Here is an 18400-nt window from a genome sequence, read left to right on the forward strand (position 1 = left end):
CCTCTCTTTAGATTTGTCTTATTTATCCCAATCCTCTGAAGGGTGAATGCCTCAGTGTCAAAGGGAGAGCCTGCAGCGGAGCATACCAACTGGATGTCTGACAGGGGTGACCTTCAGAAACTAAAAAGGAGGAAATATGAACACAAATATTAAAAAACACTCCCCTTGTACACGCCTATTGTTTTATAAGTGCGATGTGCGCGTAGTTATGATCACCGAGCCCCGTGGTGCTGTCTCCTCCCCGCACACACACGCAGCCGATGATAGGTTTCCACCGTACGGCCGGTCAGGTGACTTTTTCCGCTTCGCCATTTTGTGCCGCTGCGCCGGGTATTTATCGGGAGAGTCGTGACTCGTTCGTTTACACTGTACGGCGGCGTCACACGGTTTCCCTCCGCATCTCAAGACTGTGGCCTTCGAATCCTTTTTACGCCAAGTGCAAGTCTCCTCGGACCCGCCATTAACAGTTCATCTTTTCTACATTTAGTTTACATATCCTTTTTTATACCGAACGAGGAAGAATGGCGACCGAATCCCCCGAGTACTCTCCGTTCTTCGCAGTGATGGGCGCCTCTGCAGCCATGGTGTTCAGCGGTAATTATCACAACACCAACCATCTCTCATGTCTGTGTGTTAGATACAAAATGTCGCTGTGTGGGAAAACCCTGTGCCCATCCTCACGGCTGCTCATCCTCGACTTGTCAGCCACGGTCTCTCCAATGGAGCCGAACGCCACCCGCTAGCTCTGCTAAGGTTAACGTCGCGGTGCTTATCTAGAGCTGTCATTGATTCAGACCTAGCTGGCGATGCTAGCGACTTGCGGTTCACTTGTTATTAGCTAGTGTTTATTTAATGTTAGTTCGATAATGGTTGTCAGTCGTGCTACCTCACTGCCAGGCAGCGAAGACCACTCCAGGCTAGCTGGCTAGCTGATGACGACTACATTCGTTAGCTTCGACTGTAGCGTAAATCCCTTGTGCAAAGGCTCAATGCTGTGTTTGAACGGAAATGATAAAACAGTGACTCAGTCGAAACGATCGGATCGTTCTGTCATGTTGTGATTACCGCGGAATCTGAAAGCTTCACGCTGTCGAAATGCCTCTTTTACCCCCCCGCGGCTAGCTGCGTGTTAGCTTGATGCTCTCAGCAGATGATTTGGGCTGAATGCCCACATTTTCTGCAAAATACCAATCACACTTCTGCATGCAGGGTTAATGGTGTTAACATCAAAAATCGTTTGGCTTTCATGCGATATTTTGTATGTAATGGACTGTTAATGTAGAAACCATGTGATGACTTGAGTTGACATCGTTCTGCGTTAACTGTTCTGCTATTCTGCAATAATTGATTATCTTGTCAAATCAGTGATGCGACATTGAGTCATTTGATAATTAAAACTGTATATTTTTACATCCTTAATGAAAACTGGAAACCAGGATCAGCTAGTCAACTTCCTTATTGCTCAAAGGAATGACACAAGGTCACATGACTATCACATGATGAGACTTCTGACTTGGAATTGCCCTCTTGCTACTGGTCTGGAGTATTATTAATAAAAACGCCAAAGTGATCAATTTGTGGCTCATTTTACAGACAAAAAAAGATTTAACATCACTGTTGCTATCAGTGTTCATAAATAGTAACTCTGATGTGGCACTGAACTTGCACTTTGAGACTGGCTTCTTTCATAATAAGCCATACTGGGTTTATGGTTCCGTTTCCTAGTTTTATTCTTAGTCTTCCTTTATTTCAAGGTAGGCCTCACATCATGTGCCATTTGTGAACTGCAACCCAGGAAAAGCTTCCATCTGACTGGGTTCACTGGTGGGATCGATGCCGTTACAATGGGAAATCAATGCGCTACTAAATGACAGTTTTACAGTTTGACCCACTGTATCTCGAGGCCTTTTGGCAGAACTGGCTGCAGAATTATACTTAGGTTTTCATCGAGCAACATTATTAGACCTTGAAATATACTGTGTTTATAAAGAGCTTTTTCGTGACATAATGTGATCTTGGCTCCTGTCCCCACCTTATCTTGTGTTTGGTCACAAATTCATAGATGCAAACGCTTATTTAAGTGTATTGGCAATGTTGTCACACACTATCACAAATAAATGTGCTATATGCCAATTAGAATATTTCAATATGAAGATTTCAATTACACTGCTAAATGCAATATGCAACGTCTTTTCAATTTTATTTGTAAGTATTAGGAATCACATTGTTGATTTGAAACTTTACAGTACAATCAATGAGCAAATCTCATTCAGTTTTCATCTGGAATAAAGACAATTGCACAACTCAGTATCTGGTATGTCCAGCATTCTGAAGTGCATCACATGAGTGCAGATGATTCATAGCGCCGCCAGACTCCTGGAAAGTCCTTAGCTGGATGAATGGTTGAAAGATGGACATTCAGAAATTCAAACTGCTCTATTTGGCATTTTTGCAATCAGCATGCCAACTGCAGGCTCCTCAGTGGCATTTTGACATTTAACAAAATCTTTTTAGTTTTCTTTTATTAAGACCAGCACAAAACCACACTTGTGCAACACTGTTATCAGCATCTTTTATAAGGATTATATTGTCCAAGACAACCTCACAAATTTGTGAATAGAATTGATAAATTGGCCCCTTTACTGGCTAGAAATTGTCATAGATTTGTTTTATATTTCAACTCAAATCTTCAATGATAAAACTATAAGATTTTATTTTATTCAACAGTACCCGGCAGTTGGATGCCAAAGCCAGCCCTGTTCTTGTCAGCTCTGTTTTACTGTCTAGCGATGGGCAAGGGCAGCATGACGGTGACGGCGTCCCCTGAGGTCAATAGTACTGGTCTGCGGTGGTGAAGGAGTGACAGCTGGGGAATTAGCTAGTAAGGAAGGGATCATGCTGGCACAAAGAAGGGATGTGGTGGTAGTGGTGGGATGGATGGGGACATTTGATGATTCAGGCTTCAGCTTGCTAGGATCGATGTTACGGTGTGTAGTGGAGTCTCCGACACGCAGTTGTAGCTTGTGCTCCTGTAACATCAGCCTGACACAAGCCCAGGGAATATGACAGCGATTTAGAGATTACTGCTGTCAGTCAATCAATGACACACTTAACGTTCCTTATCCTGATAATGAGAGAAGGGTAATTTAAAGAAATGGGTCTGTTTTCTGGAACAGACTGTAAGTTGCTGTGATCCTCTGGTGTCAGGTGATGCAGCATTGTTTTACCCTCTGGGGCCTTGTAGTGATCCCTGGTTCAGAGCAGGTGACACTCACAAGGTGTGATAACCCTTCAACACTTCCATGATAGCTGTGCTGGAGTTCGTCTGTTAACCTTCTCTTCCAAGAACAGTTAAAGTATATAGGAGCCATAGATCCTGGATAATTGACCTGATAAATGTGTGTAAGCTTTTCCAGACATTGCAGATTAATACGATACTGGACATTTGAAGTAATCTTTTTGAACAGTTATTTTTATAATGCTTTCAGTTACTTGAAGAGTTTAACTCTGTGACGGCAGCATTTGTTCGACATCCATGAGATTTGTCGGTGTGTCTCCTTATTCCTGTATCCAGCCTCATGTTTTACACATACAACTAACTTGCTATTTTGTAAGACTGGAAATGGTTTTATCTATGAGAGTTTCCTGATTTTTGTCGTTTGTTCCTTAAATCCAGTGCTTCCTCATTCACTCACTTCCCACGGCCGATCAGTCGCCTTTCTGTTGCTTGGGCATTTCGCGCACAGACCCCTCCCAAGCTGGAGGCACCGCCTGCTCTGACATCACATGGCGTCACAAGGGCATCCCATACATCAAATATTCTGCTGGGAAGGGACAAAGAAAAAGGGGGTAAAAAGCTCTTTACCTAAGCTGAGGGATTAGGATTAAAACCCAGAGGTTGTGCCTCCACACTACTGCAGATGCCGCCCTTTCACAACATCAAACCTATAATCGTCAGGACAGAATGTCGTTGTAAGAGTCTCTGTCAGCAATCACCTGTCACACATCAGTGAGGCCAAGATTACACAAGAAGAATGGAGTCCCAGGATACCTTTCCTGTAGGTATTTTATTAAGAATGGATGGACGAATGACTACAACAGCTGTTCAGTGGAAACCTTGGATGTTGCTAGAATATTGTTCTAAAGAATTGTTGCTTAATGACGAGGTGTGTTTTTGGATCTAAGCCAGTTTTTTATATTGAATTGCAAAGGTTTATTTTTATTCTTCCTTGTGCCGATGTCAGTTTGCTTGATGTGATGTACCATATCATTTTGGATTTGACAATTTAGGCCTTGAGCAAAGATGTTGGAATTTAGTAAAAGAAAAGAAAAAAAATGACAATCGTTCTGGTTTGATGGTCAAGGGTTATATTCAGTAGAAATGTTTCGATAACATTATAAAGCATATTTTAACAGCTGTATGCAACTAACCCTGTATGGAAGTGATGGTTGCTATCATGGTTGTTTGGCTTCACTCAGGCTAAATGTTGTGAAAAATGCATATACAGTGAATGAATGCTTTAGAACTCAGTTGAGTGATAAATTGATATGTAGTTGTGGACATGGCCGACCACCATGCCCACATTTGAAGACTGATGCATTATCGTCTATTTTGCCTTTACATCGACGAGGCCTCTCAGCTGGACTTGGAATTAACCAGAACGATGTCAGGCTACCTCAACACATTCTCCCAAAAAATAAAGATACACAGGGCAGGGGACCTCAGGCTGTGTGGACAAGTCTTCTAAGATGATATCTCGAGAGCCATTTCCGACTTAATCGTTGTTTGTTGGTTATAAAAAGACAAGAAACCTACACGTCAGAATCAAACAGTTATGCAAATTGTTTGCTTATTGCGTTACATGATTTGATCCTATTATGTATGATTTAGTGGTTGTTGTATGCAGCCACTTTAACGGCCATTCACAAGTGACATAGTAACAGCTAGACACAAAATGTTTCGCCAGTGCGATGGAGGACCTGCAGAGGACTGAGGCTATATTTAGCATCAACGCAGCATCTACAAAACTGAAAGCGGGGGAAACGTCTCCCGACTCTCTGAGAATATACCGCATGGGCTTCATAGTGGAAGTACTGCCAAAATGATGACCCATTTAATAGACATGTGCGGACCAATATATTATATGCTGTGGTCAGTGTAATCTCCAAGCTTTCCCCTTTATCACATTTAAACACACAAGCGCACACGCGTCCCTCTGGCAGGGGGATATCTAGTCCAACACGTCTGATTCGTGACACACTGCCTTGCTCTGACAGTCGTCGTTGGGCGTTGCTCGAGATTCTCATTCACCTGGAAGCTGTTCAAATGTTTATGTTGCTGTGCAGAATTACAACCAGTTATTGATTGATGGCTGCTGTTCTATATTTGTTCACATAGTTTCTAATAATGGAGAAGATGGATTATTGATTTTCTCTGTCACTCTCCTCTTTGTGCGCCTGTGTGACGTAGGAGGCACTAGATTTTCTCCTCGGCGTCACAGGCTACAAAGCGAACATGCTGACGAAGCGCTTTGCTCCCCTCCTTCTCCCTCACATTGCAGTGTTACTCATGAGACTAGTGCGAACCGGATATAGAACACAGCAGATGTTGCACCATTGTGTTCTGCTAGTCCTTCCATGGTCTCTCTCCAGTACTAGATCTGACTCCGGAGACGTCAATCCCACTTCTCTTCTGACGTCAGCAGTCTTTCGTGTGCTGAGGCCTAATGGGCTTTTTCATTCAGAGCCATTTGTAGCCCTGCAGCAGGTTCAATTGTAAAATGAAATTAGCTAATGCAGTTTAATGAGATTAGGCACAAACTGGCACTGCAGTTTTGTTTATTTTAGTTTGCATAGTTTCTCTTTCAGTCGGAGAGAACGTGATCTGGTATTTCCAAACTTTAAAAAAAAAAATTTCCCAAGTCAAGCCACATTGGGTTTTTAGAGGGAACAGAAACGTTTTTTTTCTGTTGTTGCTTCATTCCTTATTTCACTTCTGCCTTGTTTTTTGGCCTCATGATTAACTGAAGTTGCATTCTGTTTCTCTTCCCCACCAGCCTTGGGAGCAGCCTATGGCACAGCTAAGAGCGGTACGGGAATTGCCGCCATGTCCGTGATGAGGCCGGAGCTCATCATGAAGTCCATCATCCCTGTGGTCATGGCGGGTATCATAGCCATCTACGGCCTGGTAGTAGCAGTGCTGATTGCCAACAACATCTCAGAGAAGGTCACCCTCTACAAGTGAGTTGAATTAATAGGTTCAAGTTTGACCCTTTTTGTGTTTTATACATTTTATTTGAATTGTCCACACATACTACAGACAAATTTTGCATTCAGAAGCAAATTTGAGCTCTAAAGCAATGGTGATGTGGCACTTTTCCAGATTTCTTTAAGTCACAAGTGGTGTTATTGTCATTTAATATCAACACATACAAGCATGCTCTGTGTTGCACTAGCTTTGATATAGCTCCATTAATCATAAACTCTTAAACAACCACACTGTTGTCCTGAATTACATAGTTGTTCATCACAATGAACACAGCCACGTGGTTAAACACGTAAATGACTGCAATTTCACTCTGGTCACACCAATGCACGTGGACACCACATTCTCATAATCAACACTGGTCTACTCTGCAGTTTAACAACGTGAGTAAAGTGCACTTACATAAAGTATACATCGAGGAGGGCCAGGTGTATGACCTGTACTGCAGCCTGTCACCTGGTGGCAATGGAGGCACTTTGGCTTCTGGGAAACAATCATGTCGTCCATCCTTGTATACCGGCTATGTGCTCTTCCCATGTTAATACTTCAAATGCGGTCAGAACACTTTTTGACAGAAGGTTTTATGGCAAAGAGGTGTGATCAACTGAGCAGCTTTTACCACATGAGTGAGGAGACAAATAATGAATGAGCTCTGACTTTCACATGTTGAGTTAAAACTGTCTAAGCCTAACCCTGTTGTCCAAATTGTTAATCCATTTTACTTGACCTCTGTGTGTCTCCAGGAGTTTCCTTCATCTGGGAGCTGGGTTGAGCGTGGGCCTCAGTGGGCTGGCGGCAGGCTTCGCAATCGGCATCGTGGGCGACGCAGGCGTCCGAGGCACAGCTCAGCAGCCAAGGCTTTTTGTGGGCATGATCCTCATCCTGATTTTCGCAGAGGTCTTGGGTCTCTACGGGCTCATCGTTGCCCTCATTCTCTCCACGAAATAAACACCCACACATCTCCACTAAAAGATCTGTCCTTTATGTTGCTGCTGGAGAAAGAGTCAAATGAGGCAAAATAATTGTAAAAAAAATTCTGCCACACAAGAGGAAAGAAGTGAAAGTGGGGGAAAACGAATACACGGCTCCGTAAATATGGTCTTATCTCAACAACATGTACAGTCGTCCCAATTTGATAGTCAACTTGTAAATGCGCAATGTAGTGATTTGTCTGTCTTGTGTGTGCGTGTGTGTGTGTGTTTGTTTCAAAAACAAATTGATGAAGAAGATTCCTTTTTTCCCTCCACTTATTTCAGGCCACGAGGCCGGCTGAGGCAGCTCGGCCTCCAGGTCTTAGAGCGCTGACCAAAGGGCCTCACAGCTTTTCTCCTCCCATATCGACTTGGGAGTTGTCACAATATCTGCATTAATCTTGAGGATCTATTTGTAAAGAGAAATGTGTATGGACTTAAGATTTTTTTTTCCACTGATTTTATTTATATAAGAAATTGTTCGTTGAACTGTTTAATGCAGCAAAAGTCTTTAATCCCCAGGATATATTATACATATATATATACAGACAAATGAATATCTATATAGATAGATTTAATGCACTGTGGGTTAATTGTGATAAGTGGTTGGAATTCCTCTGGATGTAATTCTTGGTTAAATAATTAAGATTGCCTTTAGTATGTTGCTGGTGGAGTGGGAGTTTTATGTGTAGCTGTATTCTAATCATTACGCAACCGTTCTCAAACTTCAGTGTTTTTCCTGTAGTACTGCTGTTTGCATTAAAGGTGTGTGCGTCCCATGTTGGGTCTCACAAGTGTAATTTCCCAAAAAAAGTCATCTTCTCTCCATCTTCTTCACCCCCCCTCCCCTCATCTGTGGCTGTACTTCCATCTCTTCCACATTCCAGCCATTCAAAGTCCTGCATGGGTTTCAGTGTTCTGTTGCTGTTGGATACGACGCTGACGAGCAGGCTACTTTCAGAAGATTTATTCCAGATCAAGAAGCTAGTTTCACGTGTAGTTCCTGCTAAAAAACTAAATCACGTGTGTAAATGATGCAAGACGACTTGATGGTATCAAATGTAGCAGCAGAAATTTGGTGAGATTAATGAGTTTGGCCTGAATTCACGTAACGATTGTTCAGGTTTGATCTGGAGTGAGTTTTCTGAAGATGGAGCTGCTGCGTTTTCCTGAAGCACCAATCTCCAACCCTGTATTACCACTGGTATTGAAGTTATCCTGATGTGTCGGATGTGAATGTTTTCACGATCGAATTAAAGAAGATTCCAACTTAGATTTGACTGGCTTCCAAAAATATAGTTCCTAGTATTGCACATCTCACTAACACATTTAAGTACTGTACCAGCAGCATGAGATTTATTACTGAAGCACTTCCTCAAAATTGCTTTTGTACTATATTAATCTCCTGTGACAGCTGGTTAATGCAGCAACTGAAAGAGAACTACACAGGGCAGGTAGACTTTTTTTTTTATTTAACTGTACAGGAAGAACGCAAAATAGAAAAATAGCATAACACAACTCTGCATAACATTGTACAAATTACAGAGCCTATGTACTGACGTGAGCGCGATCCAGATATTTAAACCCCCTGTCTCAAGCTTGGAGACTGCCGAGCAGAGTCTGTGTGATGCTGCTGATGGCACTGAAGGTGGCGCTGTCGGGGAATGACTGTGTGAAATCTTTGCCTTCCTCTATGCTGCTGCTGAGCAGAGGATCCAAGGGCACGGCACCTGAAATGGAGAAGACGAGTGTTGATTACTGAGCTTATGTATTATCCAAATGACGCCACCGCTGTAGTTTCTAGATAACACATCTGATACGTCACTGAGAAATGATTAGCATCGTTACGTGATGCCATAATTAATGAGCATCAATAGGGAACATCTAACACCGTCTAAAGGACCACAAGGACATGGTACAGTTTCCTTTGCTGGCTACAGCTATGCAGCAGTGGCAGATGCCGTCCCACCGCCCCAGGCTGAGCTGAATTAGCCGCATCATTACTCCAGAGATTGATCTCCACACAAAGCGGATAACCATTGAGGGAGACCGTTAAAAAAAATCTATTGCTTTGACTGAGAATTATGGATTTATGCGTATCTTTGAGTTATTATTCCTCTTTCAAACCTGCTGCCACTCCACTGAAATCAACATCGACCATTTTGGCAGCACAGCAGTGATGAATGGAGGCAGAGGAGTGATGCACACTCGATGTGTGTTGTGACACCCTGTGGCCGCAACCTGATATTACATGTAATTCTATCTTGCTGTTCTTACCGAGGAAGACTGATCCTGTCAGTTTGGCCAGTTCTTCACCACCACCCTTCGAGAAAATATTGCTGCATTCCTGGAAAAAGAGAATAGTAATTAAACTTGATGCACAAATCTAAACAAAAAAAATGTATTCTAGTAAATTACATATTTAAAACGGACCTAGAGGGAAGTGGATTTGTAAAAACGCAAACAGTGCGCAAAACAAATGAAATATAGAAACCACAATATACAAAATATAATTTAACTGTACAAAACTTAAACTACAAACCTGGATAATATAAGAAACTATAAAACCAACATAAATATTTAACTATACACACACACTGCATAATGGCTCTTACATCATCTTTATATACTTGAGCTTCTTTCAGACAAAAGCAGATGTCTGAGTCAGTTGCTCTGGACGTTTTATGAAAAGTTTCCTGCCAGCGCCCCCTGGTGAAATGCCCAGAAAATGAGCCCATGTGAGAATGTATCTGCCCCGAACAATCTCCTGCTGCGTTATTCGTGTAAAGGGAAAAAATATTTTCTTTATGTCTGAAGACGGCTTTGGAAACACATGTGACTGTGACTCCAGGTTCATAACCAGATATTAGTATTTCATGTCTGATCTGCCCAATCGATGGTATGAGAGTTTACTTACGGAGCAGTGGGGACAAACAAAGCCACTCATGTTCTCTACGATGCCCAGGATTCGTACGCCCGTCTTCTTACAGAAGGTGATCTCTCTCCTCACGTCCCCTGTCGATACAGCCTGAAGCAAACAAGACCAGCAACGGCAATTAACACTCAATGTCAGGAATCTGGATAATTATAAACTAGTTATAAACACAGGAAATATGTGATGACACTCAACTGTTTTTGTAACATCAGCATTTAAACATGACGATGCACTGTCAGTAAATAGACAAGGTTCTCTCTACACGGGTCAATTTGTGCGTACCTGCGGTGTTGTGACCAAAATGGCTCCATCCACTCTGTGTTTCTTAAGGTTCTCCAGTACGGCCAAATGCTCGTCAGACGTCCCAGGGGGCGTGTCCACCAGCAGCACGTCCAGCTCCCCCCACGCCACGTCTGACACGAACTGGGCGATCAAAGCTGCAGGAAGGAAGGTCAGAGATGTTAACCATTGAGCCAATGAGGACGAGATCAAGTTTAAGTACAAGGCAGGCGGCACGGGGCTTAAGTAGAGGCAAATCTTCCAAGAGTCAAAAGTCTATCGTGTAAATATCCTAAAACAAAAAAAGCTGCAAACATAAGACAACTACCAATATGTCTGTTAAAGTGATATATCAGTGTATTTCCTCAGCCCCTTGATAAGTCGGTCGCTCTATTAACAACAGTAGAATATCACACCTGTTTTCTTGGGGCCCCTCCACACCACTGCTTCATCTGGGTCGTCCAGGAGGAAGCCGATGGACATGAGGGCGAGGCTCTTCTGGGCGTCGGTGTAGACCGGCACCCAGCCCGAGTCACACTGGTGCACATCAGGCCGGCCCACACCCAGCATGCGCGGGATACTGGGCCCACAGAGGTCAACGTCCAGGATGCCGACCTGAGGAGGATGAGGATGATGATGATGATGATGATGATGATGAGGATGATGAAGTCAGTAAGAGTGTGCATAATTATACAAAACTGTAAAAACACTCATAGCAGAATGACAGTGACTGCAGCTGCTTAAAGGGATAGTTCACTCAAAAATGAAAATGATGGCGAGGTGGGTGAAGTGTTTGAGTCCACAAAACACTTGTGTTGTTTCCAAAACAATCAAACTAAATGGTCACAACTTCTTCATACGCTTCAACCACCACCTCCATCGGCGTAGTGGGGAGTAGATAATGAGTGAATTTTCATTTTTCAGTGAACTATCCCTTGAGTGGGAAATAATGAATGGACTTTAATACACAATACACAGTGTACATATTGTATGGCCTCTCTGCATGTCGCACACCTTCTTGCCAGCATGTCTGAGAGCCAGGGCCAGCTCTGTGGTGATGGTGCTCTTTCCCACACCTCCTTTCCCGGACAGGACCAACACAACGTGTCGAACCTGGGCCAGATTCCCTTCTGCTGCAGGAACAGAGAAACATGGTGAGTGCACCAAACACATCAGGGTTCTCTCTCATCTGCACATGGCGATCAGAACAGTGGATGTTATCAGGAACAGGTCGGGACCCGGGTCACGGGTTCAACACAGGAAGTGGGTCAGAGGTCACGATGTAACAGCTTCTTATTACATTCGCTATTTATCTCAGTGGCGTTTTAGCAGCTGACAAAGTTTATCATGTACAATTTGAGCTTATTTCCAGTTAGCTTCTGCTAACAAGTTATACAAGCTGTCACCCTACACGCAGCGGGTTGTGTTAGCTGCCATCTTTTAGCATATAACACACACACAGCTAATGTAAACATTAACAAGCTACACGTCAGACTGAAGCGTCTTGATAATTTTGTAGAATTGTTGTTTTCCACCTACCGTTGTTTTGTTCCATGTTTTAGACTTGGGACTACAACATGCACACGCAGCACCGGATTGAGCCACTTCCTGGTGACGTCATAGGGTGCTCATCTGTTTCTCCAATTGTGTTGCACTGCTCGCATCTACGTCCCGCCTCTTGCGCAGCGCCACCAATAGGCTGCCGAGGCACAATATGGTGCGTTCGAACACCCCACGAAATATCATAATCAGAATTAGCATGGCTGGTTTACTTGTTGGTTATAATCACATGTGATAGTACACACGTCTAACAAAGCACAAAGATGTGAATAAAGATGTTGACATAGATCTACATGTAGATGTAGATGTAGATGCAGATTAAGATGTAGATGACAATGTTGATATTTAGATATAGATGTAGATATATACAAGTAAAGGTATATATATATATATATATATAGACAAAGATATGAATATAGATATAGGTATATGTATAGATATTTTATTCTCCCAAATATACTGGAAATCAAGACACTTTACACTAACAGCAGCAAAAAATGATAACTAACAACATACATTATACATTAAATAACATTAGTATTTTAGGTAAAGTAAATGGTAAATATAACCAAATACCAAGTTTTAGAGCATGTCAGTCCCCTGTGTTATTACCACAGAACCCAGCACATGATTTTCACATAGGTCAAAGTTCAGATTATATTGTTACCCCAGTTAGGTGAAGGTAACTAAGTACATTACCATAAAACCCTCCTCCTTGCAGGCCCTATCCAATAAGCAGGAGACGAGGGCGTGGAGAGGTAATGTTTACGTCTCGCTAGGAGAAGTGGGACAGTGTGCAAACTGTCACACAGTCACTTATAGTTATAGTGGCACACCGACTTTCAAATGAGCCATTGCAAGACAATGTACAGGAAGACTGCTGTAAGGTAAGAGCATACAGAAAAAAGAAAAATCCCTGCTGCACTGTAGATGAATGGATTTTAGATGAAAGAAGCTGCATATTAAGGTATTTGGTGGAGATATTTGGGAGATACTATGTATGGATGTATGATACTATGTAGAGCAGATTGCAGATTTCACTGTTTTGTGTATTGAATAGAAGATCAGATTCTGTTACAGGTCACATCCAATGATTAGCACCAGAATCATTCTCAATAATTTCAGCATCTTAAACAGAACCCATCCAGATCACTGTCACGCTCGCACACTGGCTGATAGAGGTACTGTAATTTGACCTGACTGGTTTGCATGATGCATTAACAGTATGTAGGGTAAAGACCAATTAAAGTGAGACTACCTCCAGACTAACTAATCTAAATTGTTGGCGTGTATCCCCTGCACCTGCTTGAAAAGCAGTCACCAGCTCCTGCGTTCGGCACTGACATTAACCGAGACGTCATGTTAGGTCCAGGGGCGTTGGGAAAACAACAAGTCTTCATGGGGCAACGAATGATTCTTATACTATAGAATAAATCTAATGCACTTTGTATTTTAAAGCTTTTTACTGCTACATGTGGATTAAAACAATTATTTTCTTACTTTTCTTACTTTTCAGAAAATCAAAACCAATCCAAGGTTATTGATTGTAATGATTACTGACGGCTGCGAAAGAGTTCGACACAGACATGTGTTTTCAAAAGCAAACATATTCTCGGTCTGTGTTTGTCTCTCTTTTTCGGGTCAATGAGCCCAAGAGGAGAGTGTGACAACAGCAACTAAGAATAATGCTTGTGTTTACATTACCAGACAAATCGTGTTCTTTTCAGTGGAATGCATCAGCCTCACTGACTGCTCAGTGTTTATTAGAGAAGTCTTCATGACGGACATGCAGCGTGTCACTTTCTGTTGGTTGTCCTGATGGAACCGACTTAACAGGACTTCTCCAAAATCTTTTAATTATTATCACAGGATTTTTGATCCACTTCCACCATTACCAGAACCGAAAATAACAGGTATGTAAACTGCCATATAATTCTGTAGTCCAGTGTCACAGTCAATATTAGGACAGGCATGTATTCAAATCTATTTCTTCTACTTGATAAACATAGCAGTCACTAGTTTGAACGACATTGTCTGTGTCTTGTGTGTATGCGGCCGACAAAGCTACCAGTCTGGCATAGCAGAGAGTTGGGTTTAAAGGTTAAACAAGTGCGTGGAAACCCTTCCTGTTGCCAACTGTGACATATGGGACGGATAGAAATAGGCGAGCTACCACACAAAGATCAGTCGGAAGGAGACATTTCTCTCTAAATGATATCCTGCAGGTTCCTATTGACTGTAAGGACTGATCAAGAACCCAAACATACTGAACTGAGGGAAAAGTGCCTAAGTGAATATTTGTTACTCTTGTTTTAGCTGTCCAACAAGTTTGTAAGTCACTTGGGAAACACAGTGAGAATTTTTGAGTCATTTTTGGGGGAGAAAGCACACTGCACCCAAATGTTATCAGTCAAACCTCATCTTTGAAAATGAAATCATGCAAACAAAATTTATACTCACTGGTTTCAGATGTTTTCAATTTGTAAGTGAGGTAATTTTGCAGTTCAACTCATATTCAGTTGAATTAGAGCAATGAGAATTCCCCCCTGAATTCTCCCTCCGTCTGAAACATAAAGTTATTTGTGTCTCTCTTCTTTGAATATAGACTGCTAGTTTGGGAAAATGTGTGATTGAATATGAATAAGTATCTATCATAAATGAATCTGTACCGATTCCTACCAGCTGGTCACAGGGTTTGTGGGTCTCCCTTCACAGAGCTGCCATGCTGAGACGAGGAAGAAATGGCCGGGCTCGGCCTTGGGCCAGGAGCGAAACACGGCGAGAGACAGATGCCATGGCAAAGATCCAGATGATGGACAGAGATGAGTGGGAAGACCAGATCTCGACGGAGGTGAGGCAGCAAGGGTGTAAGGGTAGAACAAAAGATGGAAGCATGAATAGAGAAGTGGGAATTTAAAAGGAGGGGGTGTGAAATGTGGGAAATTCAGATAGAAATGCAAATAAATGGAGAATGAGACACAAGTAGTACTTGTTGACTGTTAGTGGATGAGAAACATACTTTTTCTTTGCAGAAAATCAAAGAGGAGCCGTGGCTGTGTAAAGATACTATTTCTACATGAGTACCAGTAGTTTTCCACTGGGACTGTGGCCTGTCTGAAATGGCCATGTGTAAGACATGGTCACATCATCCATGGGAAGGATGGTATTTTTGGAAAGGGTCTAATTTTACTTTCAGGTTCACATGACTTCTCTCACCAATAGGAAGCATGAACAGGTTTTAGTTGACATGGTTTGAAACATGGCATATGGGTGCTGGCTCTCATTTCGCTTTTGGGATTACTGTGCAATACAGCAAGATTATTATTTCCCTGTCCTGGTTTAGCAACCTGTCTTCTTTTCTTTTTTTTTTTTTTTTTTACAAAATTGCACCTGACAGTGAAATGGATAAAACAGTAAATATAATCCGAAAAGCTTTTTTCCTTTCCATTCGACCGAACCATCATTTCTGGACCATGACCACGTCCCTGGACTTACGTGATGCTGTTTGTACTGTTTGTCTCCACCAGATCAGCGACATGGAGGCTAAAGTGGATTACCATGCTGTGAGTTCCCAGGCTGTCTCTGACGTGGTGGCCTTACCCAGCACAGCGGCGTCGATAGGGGAGTCCTTCTGCCAGTGTCAGCCACAGGAAGAGCTAAGCCAGGGAATAGCTGCCATCAGTGACTGCCTCTGTGGGGAGGAGGATCAGAGTGAGCCAAATCTTAGAAATGTTGAGATTCACCACATGAAACAACACTTGTGTCACAATATGGCCTTTGTATTAATATGAAAGTTCCTTTTTTTATACATATTATATTTGGCTTTTAGTAAATCACATCACAGAAATTACAACACAAGGTTAAAAAGACACTAACGGTAAAAAACATATTGTTGCACAAAAGATACATTTAGCTGATTTTATTACCTCTGGAAATACTTTGTTGATTGTCCCAAGGCCTATCTGCCCCCCCCCCCCGGTGTGTTAGCTGCTGACTCTGTCGACTCATTCTTGATACCATGCTGGACTCAAGGTAAATTCCACAGATTCTGGTCATGTGTTTAGTTGCGCAAAACATAACGAAGATATCCGAGTTTCAAACAGGATCGCCAGACGAAGTGTCTATAGCCATGCTTACTGCTTAAAGGGTATAATGTTTTCCGTCTAAGTTTAGCATGTTAGCAGCTAATGCTAAATGGAATATTTGAAGTAATTTTCTCATAAACTAAAGTAGTGGATTCATTTGAGAGTGTGAAATAGGAGACATGAACGTTTCATGACAGTAGCACGCATGTCTGCTGTGCTTTCAGGTTTTGACTGGGAATGGGACGAGCACTTCAAGTCCTCCGGAGCCCTTCTCAGCGGTGACAACAGGAAAGTGAGCTTCCACTCTGACTACAGCTGTGGCACAGCTGCCATCCGCGGCACCAAGGAGCTGACAGATGGCCAACACTTCTGGGAAGTCAAGATGACCTCTCCTGTGTATGGAACCGATATGGTGCGGAGTAGTTCTTTTAATCATACTGATGACAAATTAGCAGTGTTTGAAAAGATGAATGCTGAGTATCACTGCAATCACAAGACCTAGTGGTGAGCTAGAACTCCTGTTGTTGTCCTTTGAGGTTTTACTTTCTGTGGTTTGCTTGTTGTAGATGGTGGGAATTGGAACAAAAGAGGTCAACCTGGAGAAGTTCAAGTACAACTTTGGCAGCCTGCTGGGCCATGATGAAGACAGCTGGGGGCTCTCCTACACAGGTTAGAGAGTCCGAGTTGGACACATTGAGTTATCCGAGAAGTCTGTGGAGGAGGTGGTCCTAAATAATCAAACATTGAGGAAAGTGAAAGTCAATTTTCTCTCTATATCTATTCCCAGGTCTCCTCCAGCACAAAGGGGACAAAGTGGACTTCTCCTCTCAGTTTGGGCAAGGCTCCATCATTGGAGTGCACCTTGACACTTGGCATGGTACCCTGACCTTCTACAAGAATCGGCACTGCATAGGTACATGGTTCCCAATAATGAAAGCAGCACTTGTGAGAAAACAGCTTTTTACTCTCGCTTTCATTGTCGTCTCTTCTGCTACGACAGGTGTTGCTACCAGAAGGCTCCCGAACAACAAGTTTTACCCGATGGTGTGCTCCACAGCAGCCAAGAGCAGTATGAAGTTGATCCGTGCCTGTCATACACCCACCTCCCTGCAGTACCTGTGCTGCGCCCGGCTCCACCAAATGTTGCCCCGTTGCCCAGACGTACTCAGTGCGCTGGAGCTGCCCCCAGGTCTGCGCACGCTCCTCCACGTACAGCTGGGCTGGGTCTTCACCCTCAGCAGCAGCCCTGAGGCCTCGGAGCAGCACAGGAACTTGCCTGAGGAATTCCACGGTGAGACAAGCCTGCCTTTGAGCCCCTGCCCCAGCCCGGTATCGCCCCTGAGTGCCTGCACCTCCCGGAGTTCCTGCACCAGTCCATTCCCCGAAGCGGCCTCATACCAGTGCACCTGTCAGACGTCCCATCGAACTCAACCCTGCACTTGCCACTGCCCTCCAACTCCTCCCAGCAGCGACTATGATAGCTGCTGTTCAGAGCCTGAGGATTACCAATGCAAACGATGCCGCTGGACATGAGTTGAGGTCAAAACCTACTTCCAGTTGTTTGGCACACAGCTATTCTACTATTGCCATCAGTCTCCTGACATAGATCATGAAGAAAAGAGCGATCTTATCTTTTAGCCAATATTTGATTTGACGTGAGCGAATTGTTGCTTCTCTTTTATAACTAGAAATTTTATACCATTTACATAACTTTGTCCATGAAAGGAGAAAAGAGAGTGAGACTTTAAGTCAAATTGACATTTTAGAGTGACATTGGGGTCATTCATTCTCATTTTTAGCAAAATTCTATCTGGGGATCCGGGGGCTTATAAGAGCCAAATGTACTTCTCTGATTGACACACACACACACTGAAAATCTTGCGAATGTTCACACTCTCGTTCTCGGGGATGGACTCCAGGGGGAGCGGAGTTGCTTTTTGATACCATGAAATGACTTTTTTTGCGCTTGTACTCTGTAACCAGCACTTGGCTTGAATGTCAACAGTGGTTGTGTTATTGCTTACAAGATCATTTGCTACTGTGTTTTTACAGTTTATGCTTTGTTTATGAACTTTCTTACTCTATAAAATAAAATACATGGAAAAAGGAAAACTGTGTGCAGCTCATTTTAATTCACTGATTTGTACACAGTAACATAATATGCAGTGTACAGGTGTCACTCTAACATCACAGCTTACATTTATACATAATTGATCAGAATACTGTATTAACTTAATACACATCATATCATTCTTTAATTTACAAAATATATAACCTTAAAATCGATTTTTTGAATCTGCATAAG

The 18400-nt window shown here is 42.7% G+C and overlaps 3 protein-coding genes across 6 annotated transcripts; 2 read left to right on the top strand and 1 right to left on the bottom strand.

The window, feature by feature from the left end:
• Positions 1–324: 324 nt before the first annotated feature.
• Positions 325–8509, top strand: atp6v0cb (ATPase H+ transporting V0 subunit cb). Its single transcript, XM_061094471.1, has 3 exons — positions 325–594; positions 6057–6240; positions 7009–8509. Exons 1-3 carry the CDS (start codon positions 522–524, stop codon positions 7211–7213), a joined length of 462 nt encoding a protein of 153 aa, XP_060950454.1. The 5' UTR covers positions 325–521; the 3' UTR covers positions 7214–8509.
• Positions 8510–8691: 182 nt separating this feature from the next.
• nubp2 (nucleotide binding protein 2 (MinD homolog, E. coli)) lies at positions 8692–12059 on the bottom strand. Of its 2 annotated transcripts, none has more exons than XM_061094829.1 (7): positions 11990–12059; positions 11465–11580; positions 10867–11065; positions 10454–10608; positions 10154–10264; positions 9514–9583; positions 8692–8966 (listed from the first exon to the last, which is right to left on the bottom strand). In XM_061094829.1, the coding sequence occupies exons 1-7, from the start codon at positions 12003–12005 to the stop codon at positions 8830–8832; spliced, it is 804 nt and encodes a 267-aa protein (XP_060950812.1). In that variant the 5' UTR covers positions 12006–12059; the 3' UTR covers positions 8692–8829. The 2 variants fall into 2 exon arrangements, with proteins under 2 accessions (XP_060950812.1, XP_060950811.1); XM_061094828.1 differs by having other exon boundaries at positions 11465–11583.
• A 717-nt stretch (positions 12060–12776) lies between these two features.
• On the top strand, positions 12777–18207 carry LOC133027734 (SPRY domain-containing SOCS box protein 3-like). 3 transcript variants are annotated; one of them, XM_061094825.1, is made up of 8 exons: positions 12777–12897; positions 14726–14861; positions 15538–15721; positions 15998–16042; positions 16320–16507; positions 16662–16764; positions 16883–17008; positions 17096–18207. In XM_061094825.1, the coding sequence occupies exons 1-8, from the start codon at positions 12857–12859 to the stop codon at positions 17626–17628; spliced, it is 1356 nt and encodes a 451-aa protein (XP_060950808.1). In that variant the 5' UTR covers positions 12777–12856; the 3' UTR covers positions 17629–18207. The 3 variants fall into 3 exon arrangements, with proteins under 3 accessions (XP_060950808.1, XP_060950809.1, XP_060950810.1); XM_061094827.1 differs by lacking the exon at positions 12777–12897 and adding an exon at positions 13516–13923; XM_061094826.1 differs by lacking the exon at positions 15998–16042 and having other exon boundaries at positions 12778–12897.
• The last annotated feature ends 193 nt before the right edge of the window (positions 18208–18400 follow it).

This window comes from Limanda limanda, chromosome 21 (genome assembly GCF_963576545.1).
Source record: "Limanda limanda chromosome 21, fLimLim1.1, whole genome shotgun sequence".
Taxonomy (NCBI): domain Eukaryota; kingdom Metazoa; phylum Chordata; class Actinopteri; order Pleuronectiformes; family Pleuronectidae; genus Limanda; species Limanda limanda.

Coding starts and splice junctions, on each gene's coding strand:
- atp6v0cb (XM_061094471.1), top strand. CDS start 522: ATGGCGACCGAATCCCCCGAGTACTCTCCGTTCTTCGCAGTGATGGGC. Junction 595..6,056: donor TGCAGCCATGGTGTTCAGCG/GTAATTATCACA, acceptor CTTCCCCACCAG/CCTTGGGAGCAGCCTATGGC. Junction 6,241..7,008: donor GAGAAGGTCACCCTCTACAA/GTGAGTTGAATT, acceptor GTGTGTCTCCAG/GAGTTTCCTTCATCTGGGAG.
- nubp2 (XM_061094828.1), bottom strand. Junction 9,584..10,153: donor TTGTTTGTCCCCACTGCTCC/GTAAGTAAACTC, acceptor CTCTTTTTCCAG/GAATGCAGCAATATTTTCTC. Junction 8,967..9,513: donor GACAGGATCAGTCTTCCTCG/GTAAGAACAGCA, acceptor TCTCCATTTCAG/GTGCCGTGCCCTTGGATCCT.
- LOC133027734 (XM_061094825.1), top strand. CDS start 12,857: ATGAGCCATTGCAAGACAATGTACAGGAAGACTGCTGTAAG. Junction 14,862..15,537: donor AAGACCAGATCTCGACGGAG/GTGAGGCAGCAA, acceptor TGTCTCCACCAG/ATCAGCGACATGGAGGCTAA. Junction 16,508..16,661: donor CTGTGTATGGAACCGATATG/GTGCGGAGTAGT, acceptor TGCTTGTTGTAG/ATGGTGGGAATTGGAACAAA.